The sequence below is a fragment of the Neophocaena asiaeorientalis genome, unplaced genomic scaffold (assembly GCF_003031525.2).
Source record: "Neophocaena asiaeorientalis asiaeorientalis breed wild unplaced genomic scaffold, Neophocaena_asiaeorientalis_V1.1 scaffold489, whole genome shotgun sequence".
NCBI classification, from domain to species: domain Eukaryota; kingdom Metazoa; phylum Chordata; class Mammalia; order Artiodactyla; family Phocoenidae; genus Neophocaena; species Neophocaena asiaeorientalis.
This window is the reverse complement of record NW_020174791.1, coordinates 3,064,690-3,084,778: the sequence shown is the minus strand read 5'-3', so window position 1 is coordinate 3,084,778 and position 20,089 is coordinate 3,064,690. Positions and strand designations below refer to the sequence as shown.

The window sequence follows — 20,089 nt, the reverse complement described above, 5'->3', positions numbered from 1 at the left end:
ATCAGCCGCTTTGTCCGTTTAGCCGTTGCTCCTTGAGACCCACCGTGAAGAGATGTGAAGACGGCCCTCGGGAAGCTCACGGTCCAGGACTAGGGTAACTGACGGGGCTGCGTGGGACGTGGGACTCGGGGCAACACCACCCGCTCCTCGCTGTGTGGCCGCCAGTGTTTCCCGGCATCTGCGTTCGGGCGGCGGTGGGGGGCTGGGGGGAGACTGGCACCTCCCTGTGACCTGGACTGTGCGGGGTTCCTTTCCTGTTGGCGTCACGAGGCTCTCGGGGGAGTAGGGTGGGCCCCCGAGGCGGTCCCAGGCGACTTGAGAGAGCAGCTTGGGTTTCGGGGGGCGTGGGGGAGCAGGGCCAGGGCGTTCGGGCTGTGACCTCCGGTGCCACAGGAGGTGGCTTTGGGGCTTTCTCGTCAGCTCCCTCAGCTGTGGAGGCAAGGGAAGGGAATGGGGTGCTCGAAGGTTGTCAGCAGCTGAAAATCAAAACTGGGGTCACACGGCTGCGATCTCTTTGGCTGAAACCCAGACTCGGGGCCCGTGGAGCTGCGAGGCTGGCACGGCGGCCAGGCGGACGCTGGGCGCTTCCCCTGGAGCAGCGAGAAGAGGGTAGACCTGGCTGACCACAGACCGCCCGCACCTCGCGGCCTTCTGTGTACAAGGCCCCTGGTGACTGTGTCTGCTTCAGGGACTGGGATGGCGCCACCTGTCTGTGTGGAGTTTGTGCCCTAGAGGGAGGGAGGGCACAGGCGCGTGGCCGGAAGGGCCCTGGGAGACGCTGTTTCAGCCGAGATAAGGGGTAGGGGAGCTGGCTCTGCCAGGTGGGAGGGGGAGGGGTAGGACCGGACTGGGCCCTGGTGTGGGCGGAGCTCGGACACTGAGGGTGAGGCGGGTCGGAGCGTGGACCAGGCAGGAGCCCCATGCTGAGTGGGTCAGGGCCAGGGCCAGCAGGCCTGTGTGGCCCGCTGCTGCCCCCGAGGCCAAAGGGTCAGGAAAAGGGGGCAGGAGTCCAGCGCTGGGAGAAGATTGGCAGGACCCAGGAGGATCAGGAAAGGGGGAACTGGAGGGTGGGTCCCACGTGAACCGTGCAGGTGAGTGTGGGCAGGTGAGTGCAGAGAGATGAGTGTGGACAGGTGGGCGCGGGTAGGTGCACGGACACCATCTTCCGTCCGAGTGAGGGGAGCAGCCTTCAGGACTGGAAGTGTTTACTCTCCGCTGAGTCTCCGTTCGTGGTCAGACACGTCCAGGTACTTAATCAGCCGAGGACGCCGGCAGCTGCTCGGCTGACCCCTGGTGTACTGCTGTTGGTTCATGCAGTCTCGGTAGGCGTTCGAGCATCGTGGTGCGATTCCGGCGTGGATGCCGAGGTCATGGAGGACACGGCACTCGTGGGAAGGTGGTCTCATCGCGGCGCCAGCCTCTCAGGCACTGAGGCCATGTCCTGTCGCGTGGCTGCAAAGGGCGTGCGGTTGTGTGTCGTGGCCTCGCTGCCCCTCTCCCAGGTCTGGTGCTTCGATCCCAGAAAGGAGGCGGCGCTCTGGCCTTGTGCTCGCAGACAACCAGGAGCTGGCTTGTCCCTGGCCAGCAGGAGGGGCCCGCAGGCTGCTTGCAGACAGGGACCCGAAAGGAGCTGAGGGGCGGTGGAGGGGAGCCGTGGGCGTGCCCGGGGCTTGTGGTTGATAGGACAGGGATCGTGCTGGCGTCTGTGGGTCTCGCTAAACGGCCATCCAAGCGGAGTGGATTTGGGACGAGGTGATCATGTGGCTGAGAGCCGTGAGGAAGAGCTGGCCGGCTGCTTCGAGACATGCTGTGGGGACAGGAATCCTCCCTCCAGGGTGGACAGGGCTGGCCACGAGGACCAGGGTGAGTCCAGGGTAGGGGGAGAGCCCTGCCTGGTCCCCAGGGTGGTCCCAGGACAACAGCAGGATGAGGGAAGGGAGGCTCCGCCTTAGTCATCTCTCTGTCTCTGTCTGTCTCTCTGTCTCTCTGTCTCTGTGTCTCAGAGGCCTCCCTCTTGTTCCTCATTGGACCAAAGATGATTGGGGCAGGCGAGCTGCTGGGGGCCGGGCTGAGTGAGAGGCGCACCTGAGGGCTTCCGTCACCACATCTTCTCTCTGACTCTGACCCTCCTGCCTCCCCTTCGCAAGGACCTCGTGATGACACTGGCCCCCGGATAATCCAGGATCATCCCCTCCCAGGGTCCTTACCTTAATCGCGCCAGCGGAGTCCCTATTGTCGTGTCAGGTGACACAGGCACAGGCTCGGGGACTAGGACGGGTCATCCCTGGGGGTGGATACTCAGCCGAGCACAGGGGCTTCCCGTCCCCCCGCTGTGGGCGGTTTCTGGCCCCCTCTAGAGGGATTCCTGGAGTGAGAGCGAGACCCAGACGGAAGGCACTGGCGGGCTCACTGAGGCTGGGGCGGGGGCGGCCTGGGAGCCCCCTCCAGCTCTCTCCAGGACCCCTGGCCTTGGATGGCCTCAGTTTGCTCCTCTGTAAAGTGGAGTCCACGGTACCTGCCCCTTTGTCCTCTGATGATCAGAGGTTGTAACGGGTATTAAAACACTAATTACAATCGCTGACCTGAGCTTCATCAGAGTGCCCGTGGAGGGGGCCGGGCATGCGACAGGGAGAGGGTGCTGGCAGCAGCTGTGACGCAGGGGCTGATACCGGCTCACCCTCGGAGCTGCACCTGGGCTCGGCCTCTCAGCAGCCCTGTTCACAGACCTTCTTACAGACCCGCCCGAGGAGGCAGGGGGAGCCCAGATCACGGCCTGCGGGTCGTGTGTGTCCCTGAGATTTGATCGTGTCGGTGTTGGGAGCCACACGGGAAAGGTGATGGCTTCCCAGGGCCTGGGCTGGGGACGGGGCAGGGGGGCTGTGGCCAGGCGCAGGCAGGAGGCGTGGGGAGAGTCCAGCCTCAGCCACAGGAAAAATTTGTGGACTTGATCGCTGGCTGGGCATTGAGGGAGCGCAGGTTTCTTTCTGCCAGGGGGGCCCCGGGAGGGGGAAGAGCCAGACAGGAGGGGGCGTTTCCTAAGGGCTTCCGTGAGTGACCAACAACTGAAAACAGATTCTCTAAAACTGAGGCAGGAGACCCAACAGCCAGGACTGACCCCGGCTCATCCTCGGGTGGCCGGACCTCTGCAGTGCTTGTTTCCGCAGAGGGGCTTACCCTCCGTCAGGCGCCTCACCATGGTCCCCGGCTGCTGGGTCACACCGACGCCTCGTGCCCTTGGTCACTCGCCCACCTTCCAATCATCACTGGTGGAAAGCCCTGCACATGGCCCGGCCTGGGCTGGTGGGCATGGAGCCCTGCAGGGTGGGGGTGTAAGGAGAGGGACCCCGCCCCCCGCCCACCTCTTTCATCTGGTTTCCGATCTGCTCCTAAGGGCTGGTTTATCCAAGAGAACCACCCTTCCTGCCGCTCACTGCTGCCACTGTGGGTGGCCACTGGCCTGCATTGGGGGGCACTCACTCTTGAGCGCGGCCCCCGGCGCCCCGCCAGCTCACCACTTGGACCTCAGCCCTGCCTGGGACGGATCCCACCCTCGCCAGAGCCTCTCTGAGCTCCTGCTTCAGGGGGTCCAGATCCTTTCCGCAGTCCTCGTTCCTCACAATCTGATCCTCAAGCTCAGGAGTCACAAGAATTTGGCACGTGTGTGTGTCCAGCCTCCTGTCCGACCATCTGTCCATCGAGGCTCCCAGATATCCACCCAAGTGGAAGAGATCAGCGCAGGGTGAAGGGCAGGCTGGCTTCCTTTCAGGAGAGCCAGGAGCCTCCCCCACACACCGCGTTCCGTCAGTTCTAGGACCAGCCTCCCGCTTCCTAACACGGCTGAGATCGGAGAGCCTCGTTCAGGTCTGGGTGTCCCCGTTTAGCCAGCAACGTTTTCTTTCTTTCTGGTGCATAAAATCACGGTGTTTCTGACAGTTGGTGGTCTCTTAGGTTGGATGAGGAATGTCACAGAGGTGGGCTGGCATCAGGCAGAGAGAAGGTTGGGTGCGGGCATGGACGCAGGCCTGCAGGTGGGTGATCCTGAGGGATGTAGGTCTGCGGTGTTGATGAGGGCAGGGAACGTTAAGGTCATTGGTGTTGAGCTAAAGAGATGGGGACCTGAGGCTCAAATCTTTGAGGACAGGGCAGATGGTGTTGAAGTGTGGAGAGAGGGGAGGGAAATGGCTGGGGGGGGCAGCCCACCTCCCGTCCCTCTCCCCTCCCCAGAGGGCGGGTGTAGGGCTGAAAGTTCCAGCCGTCTAATTATGCCTTGGACCGTGACGACAGCCCCCAACCTGAAGCCAATCTCATCAGCTTACAGAAGACACTCAGGACTCCTAGGGTTTTAGGAGGCGTGTGCCGGGAGCACAGTCGTGATAACTTTGCATTTCCACTCTCTTCTCGGGCTGTAGGGGTCCCGCTCACACGTCCTGCAGCACACGGGCTTGTCAGAGCTCTTTGCAAGAGAGCACGTGTGAATGGTCCCACATCGTGGCCGTGGTCCGATCTCCTCTTTACCCCAGAGGCTAAGCATCTTCTCACTAATGGGCTGTTTAGGACCCACTGCTGTCGGGTGCCCGTCCAAGTCTTTCGCTTAGTTTCAAAATCAGGTTGTTTAAAAACAACTTAATCGGCTGGGCACCTGTTCTCCTGCTGTGCAGGAGCTCTTTGTGTGTTGTGGATGCGATGCTGCCAACACCTCCCCTCACGCAGCGGCTTGCCTTTCCACCCTTGATGAACAAAAACTGGACGCTCACTCTACAATTAGTGCTTTTTGTATCCTGTTAAAGAAATATCCCCTTAACCCCAGGTCCTGAGTATTTTCTCTCCTGCCCAAATTGCAGCTTTTCATTTGTCCTACATCACCTGGGAGTGAGTTTTGTGTATGGCATGAGGTCGGGGCGGAGGTTATCCGCGCACCCGCCCCCGGCCCCCTGCCGTGGTGATAACCAGTTGATCCAGAACCACTTATAGGAAAACCCATCCTTTTCTCACCACGATTCAGTGACATCCTTATCATACATTGTCTGGGGTGGGGGCGGGCTGTCTCTGGACTTGTTCTGTCCTGTTGGCCTTTTACACCAATATCACACAGTTTTAACTCAGCTTTTTTTTTTATTATTAATTTGTTTACTTATTTTAATTTTTTTTGTCTATGTTGGGTCTTCATTGCTGTGCGCAGGCTTTCTCTAGTTGCGGCGAGCAGGGGCTACTCGTCATTGTGGTGCACGGGCTTCTCATGCAGTGGCTTCTCTTGTGGCGGAGCACGGGCTCTAGGCACACAGGCATCAGTAGTTGCAGCACGTGGGCTCAGTAGTTGTGGCTCATGGGCTCTAGAGCACAGGCTCAGTAGTTGTGGCACACGGGCTCAGTTGCTCCATGACATGTGGGATCTTCCCAGACCAGGGATCGAACCTGTGTTCCCTGCATTAGCAGGCGATTCTTAACCGCTGTGCCACCAGGGAAGTCCCCTAACTCAGCGTTATAATAACTCCTAATATCATTGTGTTTTAAGTCCTGCAATTTTGTTTTTCTTCAAGAGTATCTTGGTTGTTTTTTACTTTTTCTATTTCTATACGAATTTTACAGTTGGTTATAAGTTTCCCAAAACCCAATGAGATTTTTTATTTGGATTACATTTGAGTTCATAGATCAACATGGGAGAATTGACATCTTTACAGCACTGAGGTTTCCAATCCATGAAAATAGATTTAACTCTTCTTTAAATTCTTTCAGTAACGTTTGTAGTCTTCTGTGTAGCAGTCCTGCACAATTTTTGTTAGATCACTTCACTGCCGTTTACTTTTTTTTTTTTTTAAGAATTTGTTAGTTTTTGCTTCTGGGTGATTTTTTAAATTATTATTATTTATCTATTTTATTTTATTTTTGGCTGCATCGGGTCTTAGTTCCCCTGCAGCATGTGGGATCTTAGTTCCCCAACCAGGGATCGACCCCACGTCCCCTACATTGGAAGGCAGATTCTTAACCACTGGACCACCAGGGAAGTAAGTCTCTGCCATTTACTTTTTAATGCTGCTTTAAGTGGTGTTCCTTTTATAATTTTGTTTTCTATTTGTTTGCTTATAAAAATGTATGGAGAAATGCAGTTGATTGTTGAACTCTTGTCCAGCAACCTTGTTAATTCACATATTAATCCTAGTATTTTGGGACTTCCTTGGTGGCACAGTGGTTAAGAATCCACCTGCCAATGCAGGGCACACGGATTTGATCCCTGGTCCAGGAAGATCCCACATGCTGTGGAGCAACTAAGCCCTTGCGCCACAACTACTGAGCCTGTGCTCTAGAGCCCACGAGCCACAACTCCTGAGCCCGCATGCCACAACTACTGAAGCCTGCGTGCCTAGAGCCCGTGCTCTGCAACAAGAGAAGACACCGCAATGAGAAGCCCCCGTGCACTGCAACGAAGAGTATCCCCCACTCGCCGCAACGAGAGAAAGCCCGTGTGCAGCAACAAAGACCCGACACAGCCAAAAATAAATAAAATAAAATAAATTAAAAAAAATAAAGTAGTCATATTAAATATGAAAAACAGCTTTTAAAATTTATCTCCGTGGTGTATTTTGTGACAATGGCGAATCAACGAACCCAACACAGCCATAAATAAATAAATTAATAACTTAAAAAAAAAAATCCTAGTATTTTATCTGCAGGTCCCTTTGGGTTTCCTATATACACTACCATTTTGCCAGTGAGTTTCATTTCTATTTCCAAACCTTCAGCTGTTGCCTTGTGGCACTGGCACTGTTTATCTTTCCAAAACATTGAGCCTGTGTCCAAAACATTATGGAACAGAAATGCTGACAACAGGCATCCTCTCGTTCTAGATTTCAGTGGAAAGTTTTCAGAATTTTACCATTAAGGATGTTGTTTGCTGAATGACTTTTCTTTCTTTTGTAAATTCCCATCGTCAAATTAAGGAGGTTCTATTTTATTCCTAGTTGAGGGTTTTATCCTGAATGACATAGAATTTTACCAGATGGATTTTTTTTCATCTGTTGACATACTTTTCTCTTTTATTCTGTTAATAAAGTGAATTATATTATTTGGCTTTGAATGTTAAACCAACCTTGCATTCACTTAGTTCACCCTGTTTGGCTATAATGTGTTATCCTTTCTATATTTTGCTGGATTCAGTTTGCAAATATTTGTTTGGTATTTTTGCAACTATGTTTACAAGAGAAATTGACCTATAATTTTCTTTTTTTGTAACGTTGTCAGAGTTAAACATGGAGGTATATTGGCCTTAAAAAATTAATTGAGCTTTAAAAAAAAATAGTTATGTATCTTATTTAATTTATTTTGGCTGTGCCAGGTCTTAGTTGCAGCTCACGGGCTCTTCGTTGTAGCATGCGAACTCTTAGTTGCGCCATGCATGTGGATCTAGTTCCCCGACCACGATTAAACCTGGGCACCACGCATTGGAAGGCAGATTCTTAGCCACTGGACCACCAGGGAAGTCCCTGAGCTTTTTTTTTAATTCTTGGGAAGATTTACATTAAGACTGATGTTATTTCTAAATTAATTATTTAGAAGAATTTATAGCAAAGCTCCACGAGCCTGGAGTTTTCCTCATGGTAACATTTTAAATTCTAGGTTTAATTTTTAAAATACAAATTAACTATTCAGATTTTGTATTTCTTTTGTCACCTTTAGTAAGTTGTGTTTTTAAGGATATTTTAAAGTCTACGTCATACTTATTGACATAGTACATATCTTTATTATCCTTTAAAATATCTTTAATATCTATAGGTATTAAATTATTGGAAATCTGACTTCTTTTGGTTTTCCTTCATGTATTTTGTGCTATATTAGGTGTGTACAGATTTAGGATCATTATATCTTCCTTTTGAATTGACACTTTTATCATCATGAAATGTTACTCTTTTAGATGAAAAATATTATTACCATTTATGTCTCCTTTGTCTGACATCAGTATAACTATGCCTGTGTGTGTTGGGGGGAACGGGGGGATCTTAGTGCTTATGTGGTATATTTTTTCCATCTTTATACTCAACTTTTCTGTATCATATTTTGGAAGCAGCTCTTATAAGCAGAAGTTAGTTGTTGTTTTTGACCTAGTGTGAAATCCATGTCTTTTACTGAAGCATTTAGTTCATTTACATTCAATGTCATACTGATAAGTTACAGTTTAAATCAATCAGCTTACTATTAATTTTGTAACTGACCTATGTGTTCTTTCTTTTGGCCTTCCTTTCCTGCCTTCTTTTGGTTTAATCAGGTGTTATTTTTTTTATCACCCCACCCCACTTTTAATTAGCTTTGTTAAGTAATACTTTTAAAGGATATACTTAAAAAAATATTCTAGGGACTTCCCTGGTGGCACAGTGGTTAAGAATCCACCTGCCAATACAGGGGACACAGGTTCGATCCTTGGTCCAGGAAGATCCCACATGCTGCGGAGTAACTAAGCCCGTGTGTCACAACTACTGAGCCTGCGCTCAAGAGCCTGTGAGCCACAACTACTGAGGCTGTGTGCTGCAGCTACTGAAGCCCGTGCACCTAGAGCCCGTGCTCTGCAACAAGAGAAGCCACGACAATGAGAAGCCCACACACCACAACAAAGGGTAGCCCCTGCTCGCCAAAACTAGAGAAAGCCCACGTGCAGCAGCGAAGCCCCAATGCAGCCAAAAAAAAAAAAAAAATTCTAGCGGGACTTCCCTGGTGGTCCAGTGGTTAAGACTCCGCCTTCCAATGCAGGGGACACGGGTTCGAGCCCTGGTTGGGGAACTAAGATCCCACGTGCCGTGGGGCAACTAAGCCTGCGTGCCGCAACTACTGAGCATGCAACCCACAACTAGAGAAGCCACGTGCCACAACTACAGAGCCCACACGCTTTGGAGCCTGCGCGCCACAACTAGAGAGAAGCCTGCATGCTGCAACAAGGAGCCTGCGTGTGCAACTAAGACCCGACACAGCCAAAAATAAAATAAATAAATGTTTTAAAAAAGAATAGGGACTTCCTTGGTGGCGCAGTGGTTAAGAATCCACCTGCCAATGCAGGGGACACGGGTTTGAGCCCTGGTCCGGGAAGATCCCACATGCCTCGGAGCAACTAAGCCCATGTACCACAACTACTGAGCCTGTGCTCTGGAGCCCGTGAGCTACAACTACTGAAGCCCGTGCGCCTAGAGCCCGTGCTCTACAGCAAGAGAAGCCACTGCAACGAGAAGCCCGCACACAGCAATGAAGAGCAGCCCCCGCTCGCCACAACTAGAGAAAGCCCGCGCAGCAACAAAGACCCGACACAGCCAAAAATAAATAATAAATAAATTATTTTTAAAAAATAATAAAATAAAATAAAAAATATTCTGGCTACCTTAGGAATTTTAAGAAACATTGTTGGAATGCACCTTAAGTTACTGTTTTTACTATTTCTGGGTAAGGCAAGAACCTTACAACGCTTTAGTCTTATTTATCCCCTTATCAATTTTTATGCTATTGTTGTCATGTGTGTACATTTTACTTATATTTTAAACCCCACAGCCATTGTTAGTGTTGTTTGAAATAGCGTGCGTTCAGATCCCCCTTCTGATGCCCACGTTGCAGCACCGTGCTTGCGTCCGAGACCATCTTCCTTCCCGAGAAACTCCCTTTAGTATTTCTTCTAGCAGAGATTTGCTGACAACTAATTGGTTTTTGTTTCTGTGCAAACATCTTTCTGTTGCCTTCGTTTCTGAGGCCATTTTCTCTGGGTGTGGAGCCCAGGTGGGCAGCGTTGCTCTTTCAGCACGTCTGGTGCATCACCTGGCCTCAGCCGTTTCTGTTGGAGACTCGCCTGTCCCCCCGTTACTCCCTTGGTTGCTTCTCTTTCCTCTTTGGCTGCCTTAAAATGGTCTTTGTTCTTCTGTTTTAGCAGCCTTGCAAAAGAGGGGGAATGTTGAATTTATCCTGAGGTTTGTAGAGTTTTTTGGATCTGTGGCACAGTGTCTTTTGTCTCTGCTGTAATATATCAGCCGTGTCCTTTCAGATGGTGCCCGTCCCCTCTCCCTTTGTCCCCCAGGCGCCACATCCATGTCTTTTCACCGTGTCCCATATGCCCTCTTCCTCTTTCCTGCACTTTCTTCCATCCCGGTTTTCCCCCCACTGTGTTGCAATCTGGATCTTTTCTACTACTATGTCTTATTTTGTCTAACCTGCCCTTAAATCTGTCTCCTGAATTATTCATTTCAATCATTGCATTTTCACTTCGAGAATTTCTAAAATGCTCGGGTTTTTAGAATGTGATTCCTTTTTTCACAGACCCAGTTCACAGGTGAAATTCTCTCATTTTACCTTTTTCAACATACGTAGAATATCGGAATCCCCTGGGAGGCCATTTTTATTGACTATTTGGTCAGATGCTCCTATTTCTTGACCTTCCTGGTAACTTTTTACTGAATATCAGATACTGTGTTTGAAAAAGTGTAGGAGCTCTGAGTGAGGTTATTTTCCTCTTGAAAGGATTTGACTTTATCCCAGCAGATGGAGTGTGGGTGAGTCACCTTGATTCTGTTGAGGCTGGTCTGTTTCTCATTTTCCTTTAATATCTTTTAGTAATTACAGCTGGAAAAATCTGGGGGGTCACCAGGACCCCAGTCTCCAGCTTTTGTCTCCCCAGCACTGTGAGTCAGCCAGAAATCTCCACCGAGCTTTTTTTTTTTTTTAACCTTTTCGCAGCTCTTTCTGCTTGATTTCTTGGCCTTTTGCCCCGGATTTGTGCAGCGTGGGACTCAGCAAATGCCTTGAAGGGCAGCCTGGATTTCTGGTTCATTTCTCCACATTCCCCTTTCCTCTGGGACTTTGAGAGAGCCTCGTAGTGGGGGGTCACCCCGCCACTCCAGTGAGGCTGGGGGGCAGAACATGAAACCCAAGAGGTTATTCTAGAGCCTTAAAGATCTGGCGAATTTGTCTGGCCACGTCTGGGGCTTGCTGGGGACCTGTTGCTTTCGCTCCTTTTCTCTTTCTCCTTTTGGAGTGGGACTGACCACCCTGTGCCTGTCCCAACATTGCATTTTGTTTTTGTTTTTTGTTTTCTGGCCACTCCATGTGGCTTGCAGGATCTTAGTTCCCCGACCAGGGATTGAACCTGCACCCTCGGCAGTGAGAGACCCGAGTCTTAACCACTGGACCACCAGGGAAGTCCCCCAACATTGCATTTTGGAAACACACAACTTTCCCAGGTCCAGGCCGGGGGCGCCTTGAGTGTCACCCCCCCCACCCCCCGCCCCGGTTTAGATGATGTTTCAGTGAGACTTTGGACGTCAGTGTTGCTGCAGGAGTGAAGGCTTCGGGGCTATTGATGGAGTGGGTGTCTTTTGCGTGTGAGAGGGGCATGAATCTGGGGGGGCCAGGAGCAGATTGTTTTGGACCAAACGTGCCCCCCAAATTCCTGTGTGGAGGCCCCGACCCCAGGTGTATGTGGCAATGGGGTCGTGGGGAGGGGTGCTTGTGCCACAGGAGAAGAGACCCCAGGAGCCCCTCTGCCGAGTAAGCTGGCAGACGCCATCGCCAGAACCCGGGCCTCCAGCCCCCAGACTCTGCTGCAGCCTGTCTGTGGGTCCCGGGAGGACCCAGGCGGCCCCTGGGGCGGTCTTGTCTCGGCTGCCCTGAACCCCAGTTTTCATCTGCAGTTGGATCCCACGAGCACCGGGCCTCGCTCTCCGCTTGGCCTCCCGGGAACCAGCCTTGTCTCCCATTCTGATCCGCACGTCTGGCCGTGATGCCGGCCCGTCCTTGTTGTGGTCCAGCCGCCACTGGCTGTCTTTGGAGGGGCTGCGTCCTCAGTCCCCTCTCATCATTTCCCCCGGCACATTCGGGGTGCCCGTGTTCCCGGCCCGAGGTCTTCTCCCGTCGGCCTGGCCCTGTGCTCCGGGCCGCAGGTGCAGCTGGTCTGGGGGAAACGCGGGCCCCTGCAGCACAGGTGGGTTCTGAGTAGCTCCAGGGCTCGTGCTGTTTATAAGAAGTGAGTCCGTAAAGGAGGACGCCTGCATGGAGGGGAAGTGGTTCGGCGGAACTCATCTGCAACAGATCGCTTGCAAGTTGGTGTACGTTTTTCCAGAGAATCTTTCTGAAAACATTGGTCAGACGTTTCATCAAAACTCAACTCATTTCATGACAAATTTGTATCTTTGTGATAAAAACTGTGGGAAAGTTGAACTGTTATAGTATCCCCCTCCCTCTCAAAGCACCTCCTAGGATGGGTTTCTTAACTCATGGTGTTTGGTGACAAAGGGACAGCTCTGAGGAGCCCTGGGAGGCCTGCCCTTTCTGGGAACCCCTAGGGTGTAGCCCTGGCCTTGTGCCCCCTGTGCCTCGTCGAGGTCTGTTCTTTATTGGGGCGTCTGGGGCCCTGTGACAGCAGCTCGAGCCAACAGGGATGGGCCCTTGGGTCTGTCTGGATGGCTTGGTCGCCCTGAACCCCGGTGTTGGGTGCTGGCCGGGCCCCTGCTGTACACGGAGGACGCCGTCCGGTCCTCACAGCTCCTGTCCTGGGGAGCAGAAGACCTTTCTTTACTTAAGCATTTCTCTTTACAAACATCAGGAACCTGGTCCTTCGCTGGGTCTCTCGCATGTGCCGGCCCCCCCGTCCCTCGGAGCCTTTGTGGGAGTGAATCCGCCACTCGGGGCTCCGGCGCTGGGTCAGGGTGCGTCCGTCAGCCACTCCTCGAGGGAGACACCCCTTTCCCCTCCCCACCCCCGGTGGCCACTCTCCTGTCCACGGAGCCTAGCGTCCTGACCTTCAGCCGCTGTGTCCTCACGGGCACAGCTCAGATGTCCATCTTGGCCACCAGGGACGGTGTCCGGCAGGTGGACTCCTGCAGGTGTGGCTGAGCCTCAGGGGACACGTGTCTGCCCCGCCGCTTTGCTCACAGCGCGTCACACTGGGGGGACCCTCGCGCCTCTTCTCCCTGCCGTGCGTGAGGCTCAGGGAAACGAACTGCATGCTGGTCCCGGTCCCCAGCTTCCTCTCTGCGGGAGGCCCCACCGGTGCTGCCGGGCCACGACGCCGGCACCTGCTCCAGAGAGCTGTGGCCGCAGCTGATGGGTAGTCCCCCCGAGGGACATCCCCACAGCACGTGTCCAGAGGCGGCAGTGTGGGGTGGCAAGCCTGGCCCTGGTCACCCTCTCTTCCCGTGGCCATACCCTGGGGCTGGCCCCGCCTCGTCCACGCAGCCAACCACGCCCGGGCCCTGTGTCCCTGCTCCACTGCCCAGGGAGGGGCGACCTGGCCTCAGAGGGAGGCCCCTCTCTGCAGCCTGATTGGGTGGTTTCAGTCACGTGACGGCCCTGGACCCATGACATCCCTGGGGTCGCCCTTGGATTGCTTTAGACCCAGATGAGGTCAGCTCCGCGCCAGCAATGCCAAGGCTTGGGGGCCACGTCGGGACCACGTGCGGAAGGCAGGCTTCTGTGGGAGCCGGGCCCGCTGATAGGACCGAACTGCCGCTGTGCCCACGTGGCTGGCTTCCTGCCAGGGTGGCTCTGAGACCCTTCCCAGGTCTGCGTCTGCAGCCTCAGGCCCCTCACCCACCTCTCAGAGCAGCGGATTCTAAGTTGCGTCTTCTGCTGGGACACAGATCAGAGTGAGGGGCGGGAAGCCACGAGGGAAAGGGCCCTGGAGGGGGCGACCCCACCGGCCCTGCTGTGTCCTGCTCACTGCTGCTCCGCCCCCAGCATGACCCACAGAGCCACAGGAGGACATGGGTCTGGGTCACACGGCTTTGGGGGCAGTGCCCGGTCCCTCCTGAGACACAGCGACCATCTGGTGTGCGTAGCAGTGGGCTGCCGGATCCACGGTCGGGTGAAACCAGCCACTGGGAAATGCAGGCGAGCTGTGTGGCTCCGTGGGCTTCCTGGGACGGTTTGTCCACACTGGCCACCGTCCCTCGGGACCCCCAGCCTGTGCGGCCACCAGGCTTCTCAGCAGCGCCAGATACGTGGCCCATGGCCAGGCCAGCGTCCCACGTAAACCCCAGACTCCTGCTTCTAGAGGGTCACGTGCAGCCTGCGGTAGGAGCCTTCTGGTGGAATGTGTGGTCGGTGAGGACAGGGTGGCCTGAGTGAGTGCGCTGCCCACTGGACACGGGCCCCGCCCTCCTGAGCATGGACCCCAGGGGACGCCACTCGCCCGGAGGGAGCTGGGCCTGGGGCCGGCAGCGCGCGCTCTGCTGAGGACCCCACCCCCAGCCTGAGGGACGAGGGCCCCTCACCAGCTCCCTGGCCTTGCCTCGGGCTGGCCACCAACCCGGAACCACCAGGAAGGCTTTCGGCTGACCCACACGCCCCGTTGCCGGAGCACTTCCGCCACAGTTTCGAGGTGCTCTAGGGCTGTCGGGGGTTGTGCTGGGCTGGTCATCTGGGCGGTGGGTCCGTGTCCAGCAAACAGAGAGGCTTCCAGTAGCTTCGTGATCTGCCCTGAAAATTCAGAGCACCCCATGTTCCCCCCAAAATCTGGGGGCTGCCTGGTTTGTTTCAAGGTCTGTTGCTCTAAGCTCCCTTTTTAAAGTGTATTTTCTTCGCCTTGTCAGAGCCCTCAAGATGCTCCATTGCCATAGAAACTGAGCTCATTAAAGTTCCCTGCAGCCGTCCTAATTATAGGACTCCGAAGACAAGCAGAGAGCTTCTTTGAGGGTGTCGTTCAGGCTGAGAGAAGGTATAGGAGCGGCTGAGCAGACGGGGCCATGAGGACCCACTGTCGTTCCCGCTCTGTGTCCGTCCAGAGCACGGGCACCGTGGAGGCGACCGGACACCTCAAGGTGCCCAGCAGGCTCTGACTTTGAGCAACTCTGACTCCGAAGTCGGCCTTGACATGGTGACCGAGTTGGAGCCTCCTGACCCACCAGGATACCGGGCGGAGCAGCTGTGGGGTCAGCCAGAGCCACCCCTCAGGGCCCGCTTCCCATGGAGGCCTTGCCAGCCCACCCGGCTGGGCTTCAGGACCATTTACCACTGAGATCGGCCGAATGGGAAGGTGGACACGCAGGGCCCGCGGTGGGTGCAGCGGGCAGTGGGGCGGGTCATCCCCAGAGCGCCCGCCCCGGGAAGCGCTCTGCACATGCGTGTTCTCTGAGCACGTGTGTCCTTTTCTTTTTCACACCGTGTCGGAGCAATGCTAACCGAGGGGAAACTGCCGGCAGGTTACACAGGAGCTCTCTGAACTGTCTTTGCAACTTCCTGTACGTCTGAAATTACTTCAGAACAAAAACTGTATATATTTTTTTCAATGCAGGATGCCCTGCTGTCCCTTGTGGTTCCTTGTAAGTCACCTGGGCACTGCTTTCCGGGTGGCAACATGGGTGTGGATTGGACACCACAGGGGCTCCCCTGCCTCTGCCGGAAGTGATGCCAGGGTGTGGAGCCGGGCTGTGCACTGCCAGGGTCTCTGACGGCACCTTCCTGTCTCTGCCTGGGGTGGGGAGTAATGGAAAGTACCACCTGAGGGTTCATGTGAGTCAGTTCTCCAGACGAGAATAAACAGGACGTGTGTGTAGAGAGAGTATTCACTGTGAGGGATTCGTTCACGTGGTCACGGAGGCTGCAGGCTGGATGCAGGAAGAGCCACTGCCGAAGTTCAGGTCCGAAGTCCATCTGCTGCAGGACTTCCTCTCGCTGGGGGACGTCAGCCTTGGGGGGGGTCTCTTCAGGCCTTCGCCTGATTGGACGAGGCCCACCCTCATTACGGAAGGCAGTCTGCTTCACTCAGAGGCCATTGGTTTAAACGTTCATCTCATCCAGAAACACCCTCACAGAAACATCCAGAATAATGTTTGACCACAGATCTGGGCACCGTGGCCCAAGGCAGCTGACACATGAAATTACCCACCACATTCCCCTCCTTGCCAAGAGGCACCTCCTGAAACCATGCTCGGTCTCTCGTTAAAGACAACAGCACGGTCACACCTCTGCCCGACATTGCACGGCAGTCCTGCGTGCGCAGGACATGCACTGACCCTTCCCCCAGGAGGGCTGGTCGTCGGGAGGGGCCTGGAGGATGTGGCCCCCTCCTGCCTGCTCACCACTTTACCCCCTGGTTCCCCTCCCTTAACTTGCACGTCTGCAACTTCCGTGGCCTGGGAGCAGTGTCACATCAGTGCCGTGGCTCCCTGAGGCAGCCCTGCTGGTCGGTGTTCTGCCGTGGGTGTGAAGCGCACGTCCACAGGCGCTGCTCCCCTCTGGTCAGGGTGCGAGCCGGTGGGGGAGTGGATGTGGGCCCCTGGGGCGGGATCGCATGCAGCGGCTGGGGCCTTTCTGTGCAGACTCAGAGCTCTGTGTTACTATTAAAATCTGAAACTGGTTTATAACCACGTCGTTGTTGCTGCCTCTGGCCCCTCCCTCTGTGTTTTTACAATTCTGCTCGTATATTGTTTACTGCAGCACTTGAGGCGCTTCGAGAGCACGGGACTCACGTGTGTTATAAAACATACAACGGAGTGGGCACGCGTGCCCTTAGCAGCCGACCCGCCCAGCGCTGACCCACCGCTTCTGGTCTTCCACTGACCAGAAGGATTTCGTCTCATACCTGCGCATCCTGAAGCAACACGTTGTCCGTTTTGCTTCTTTTTTGGTTTGGTAACAAGGGCATCATTTCACAGAGCCCGCTTTATGGACTGTGCCGCTGAGGGTAGCTCATGTCAGGTTACGGCCGACGGGTCCTCCTGAGCAGTCACGCCCGCAGGTCACTTGTCATCTTGCCCGTGGGCCTGGCCGTCCGCAAACACCCTTTGCCGGCTACGAGCCCACGTGTGAGGTCCCTTGCGCCTTGGTCTCGGAGCAGTGCAATCGCCGGGTCCCGGGGAAGCACGCATCCTCTCGACAATTGGTTTTGGCCCCGGTTTAGCCCCTGTCTCGGAGGACAGGCAACTTCCAACTGCTCTGGTCCTTGACGGTATTTGACGTTGCGGAGACTTGTCTTTCGTTGACGCTTCTGTTGCTTTTTCCTCGCTGGTCTGTGGAAGTGCCTCCCGCATCCCGAATCATTAACCCGTCTCCTGCGTGCGGCTGATCGTTGAGACGGGTTTGTCTGCCTCTCAGGCGGCCTCTGGATGGACATGCGTCCTCCCCTCGCGGTACTCAGGTGTGTTCCTCTCCTCTTTGGGCCGGTGCTTTTGGGTTTTCGGAATTTTTCTCCCCCTTGGATTGTTAAGATTGTCCACATTTCCTTCTAAAATGTGTCGCTTTGCCTCTCGTGGTTAGTCCTTATCTTTTGAGGCCACGGCTTGTGTGTGGAGTGAGGCAGGCGTCCAGTCTGCGTGGGCTGCCCTCACAATACCCTGGATGGGGGCGGAGACCACAGGAGCTCACTCCCCAGGGTCTGGAGGCTGGAGGGCTGAGGCACAGGTGCCAGCGGGGTCGGTGCCTGGCGAGGACACTTGGCTCACTCGCCACCTCCCCGGTGTCCTACCGCCCTAGAGACCGAGCTCGGGTGTCTCCTCTTCTTGTGAGGATGCTAATCCCGTCGGGGGCCCTACGCTATGACCACTAACCTCCACTGCTTCCTTAGGGGCCCCACCTCCAAATACAGTCACACGGGGGCTGGGGGTAGGGCTTCCACGTGTGATCTGGGAGGGCACGTAGCAGCAGGGGTCCAGGCTTCTCTCTGCGGGACATCACCCGCCTTCCTTCAGTCCTGCTCCGTGCCCAGGGGTCAGCAGGGCTCCATCCTGTCCCCTCGCTGAGCTTTCCGGCCTGCTGGGGGCTCCCTAGTACCCCTTGACCTCTGCTAGGACATCCTTGAGTCTCTTATTTCGGGTGGCTTTGCTCAAATTTGAAGGGTATCCGGTGGGCTGCATTTTCAGGCTTTCACACGGCACGTGTGTGAGCGCAGGGAAGAGCCAGAGTCTCGTGCCGCCGCGTCCCCGGCTGAGAGCCCAGCTCCCTCTGTGTGTCTGTGTCACCCGGTGCCTTATGCCTCCGTCTGTTGGGACAGCCGGGGAGTGTGTACGCCACACGCGGGGACGTTAGCGGGAACCTACTGGGGGCCAGGCTTCCCCCAAATCAGGCCAGGAGGGCCGCACCCTGTCATCCGGGCAGGGGTCCTGGGGCGTCACCAGGGCCCCCTCGGAGCCCAGGGCAGATGGGCTGGGGGGTGAGGACGCTACCTCTGGCCGGCCCTGTTCTGTCTGGGTGTCGGCTTCTCGGTTTCCCACTTCGTCTCCCATTTAACGGGAGAGAAGCCGGTTTTGCAGTCACTGTGACCTGGTTTCGGCAGGTTCCAGCCAGACCCGTAATTTGCTTGTTTTAAAAACATTCTGTTACAGTTTCCACGTCAGTATATTCCTGGCACTTCCCTGACTTCTCATGAAAGTCGCCTTCACTACAGAGCTTTGTAAAAGCACAAAGCTTCCCGTTGTATCCTGAGTATTTTGTTTTCACATACTTTCAAAGTGTTTTGAAGGAGCAAAGTTGGAAACATTTTTGAGGAAGAATAAAACCAACGGTTCTGGTTATACGTTTAGCTCCGCGTTTTTAACAAGCAGCCTCCTTCCTCAGGAGTTTGAATTATCGAATGCAGGCTGTGAAAGCGACGGTTTGGGTAACTTTCAATTCAACATTAGTGTCCGGTTGGTTTGGCTTTACTTCTGTACCTAGATTTGCTCTTCAAACGGGAGCCCGGGACGGAGGGGGCGGGATGGTGCTGGCTGGACGGACGCCTGTCTCGGGCTGACCGTGGACTCCCTGGCGGCCAGGGTCCCTCTGAGGACGGTTGGGCGTGCACGTCCAGGGGGCCCTCAGCCTGTCGGAGCCTGTCCCTATGTGGAGAGGGGCCTGGTTTTCACGCCCGGAGGGAAGGGCGTGGAAAGGAAACACGTGGGAGGCCACACGGGCCCCAATGTCTTCGCAGCCTGACCCTCCGCGGAGGGCAGCCCTCGCGGCACATCCAGGGGCATCGAGGGGAGGTCGACCCCGGGATCGCGTGAGGAGTGGCTGTGGGGATGCAGGCGTGTCAGCTCGGCGGGTGGCCTGTCCCCACCGCACCGCACGTGGCAGAGCTGGGCTCGTGGGCCACTAGGCCGTTCCTTTACCCCTTTCTGCTGTTCTTTCCAGAATCCATCTACCGCCGTGGAGCCAGAAGATGGCGGAAGCTGTACCGCGCCAACGGCCACCTCTTCCAAGCCAAGCGCTTTAACAGGGTGAGTTGCTGTCGAGGCCGCCGAGATGCCCCCACTCCCCCCGCCAGAGGAGGTGCCGGGCTCTGCCCTGCGCACAGGCGAGGCCTGCGAGCCGCTTTCACAGCCACTGCCCCTGGATGACAACAAGCCCTTTACGAGGCTCCCTGAGCCCGGGAAGGTGCCAGCTCGGGTCTTTCCTGGTGAACTCGGCCTGTGTGTCCCTGTTTCGGGATCCCCTGTCCAGGCGCTGTGGCTCCATGGTCCCGCCTGCCTGCGTGCATTCAGAAGGGATGCAGATTTGTCCCATTACCGGGATGCGTGTGTTACCCCACAGTGTCCCCTGTTGGTCCCAGGGGTGTCCTGCGAAGCCCAGAGCCCGAGACAGCCCTCCAGCCCCCCCTCCGGCCCGCGGGCCCCGCTGTCCAGCCTGCTCCGAAGGCGCTTTAGCCGAGCATCTGGTGTTTCTCCTCGTGCTGCCCTGTGTCCTGTGGAAACCATGGGGTTCGCGAGGCTGTGTAGCCGTCCCGTTGGCAGGTGGGTGGGGAGGCACCTGCAGGTGCCCCCACGGCCGGCGACCATGTGCCCCGGGGCTGCTGGCACGAAGCGCCACAGCCTGGGTGCTTCACCGTCCGTTCTCTCGCCGTCTGGAGCGCAAACCAAGGTGGGGCGGGGCCGCTCGCCCTCCCGCCGCTCTAGGAGGGTCCTTCTTGCCTGTGTAGCTTCTGGGGTTGCTGGTGGTCCTCGGAGCTCCTGGGCTGGGAGCTCAGCCCTCCAGCCTCTGCCACCTGCTCCCCAAGGACACCCGTCACGATTAGGACCCAGTCTGACCTCATTTTAACTTAACTAACTGCACCTACAAAGATACTTTTCCACCTGAGGTTCTGGGTGGACCTGAGTCTGGGGGGACACCACGGAGTCCAGTACAGCAGCCGAGCGCCCGCTGACCTGGGGACCCCCGCACG

The 20,089-nt window shown here is 55.5% G+C and overlaps 1 protein-coding gene across 1 annotated transcript in view; it reads left to right on the top strand.

The window, feature by feature from the left end:
* Nucleotides 1-20,089, top strand: part of PRKCZ (protein kinase C zeta) — a 93,451-nt gene that overhangs the window by 42,828 nt on the left and 30,534 nt on the right. The window contains 1 exon segment of the mRNA XM_024760285.1: nucleotides 19,063-19,148. Coding sequence (XP_024616053.1) covers nucleotides 19,063-19,148 — 86 coding nt within the window.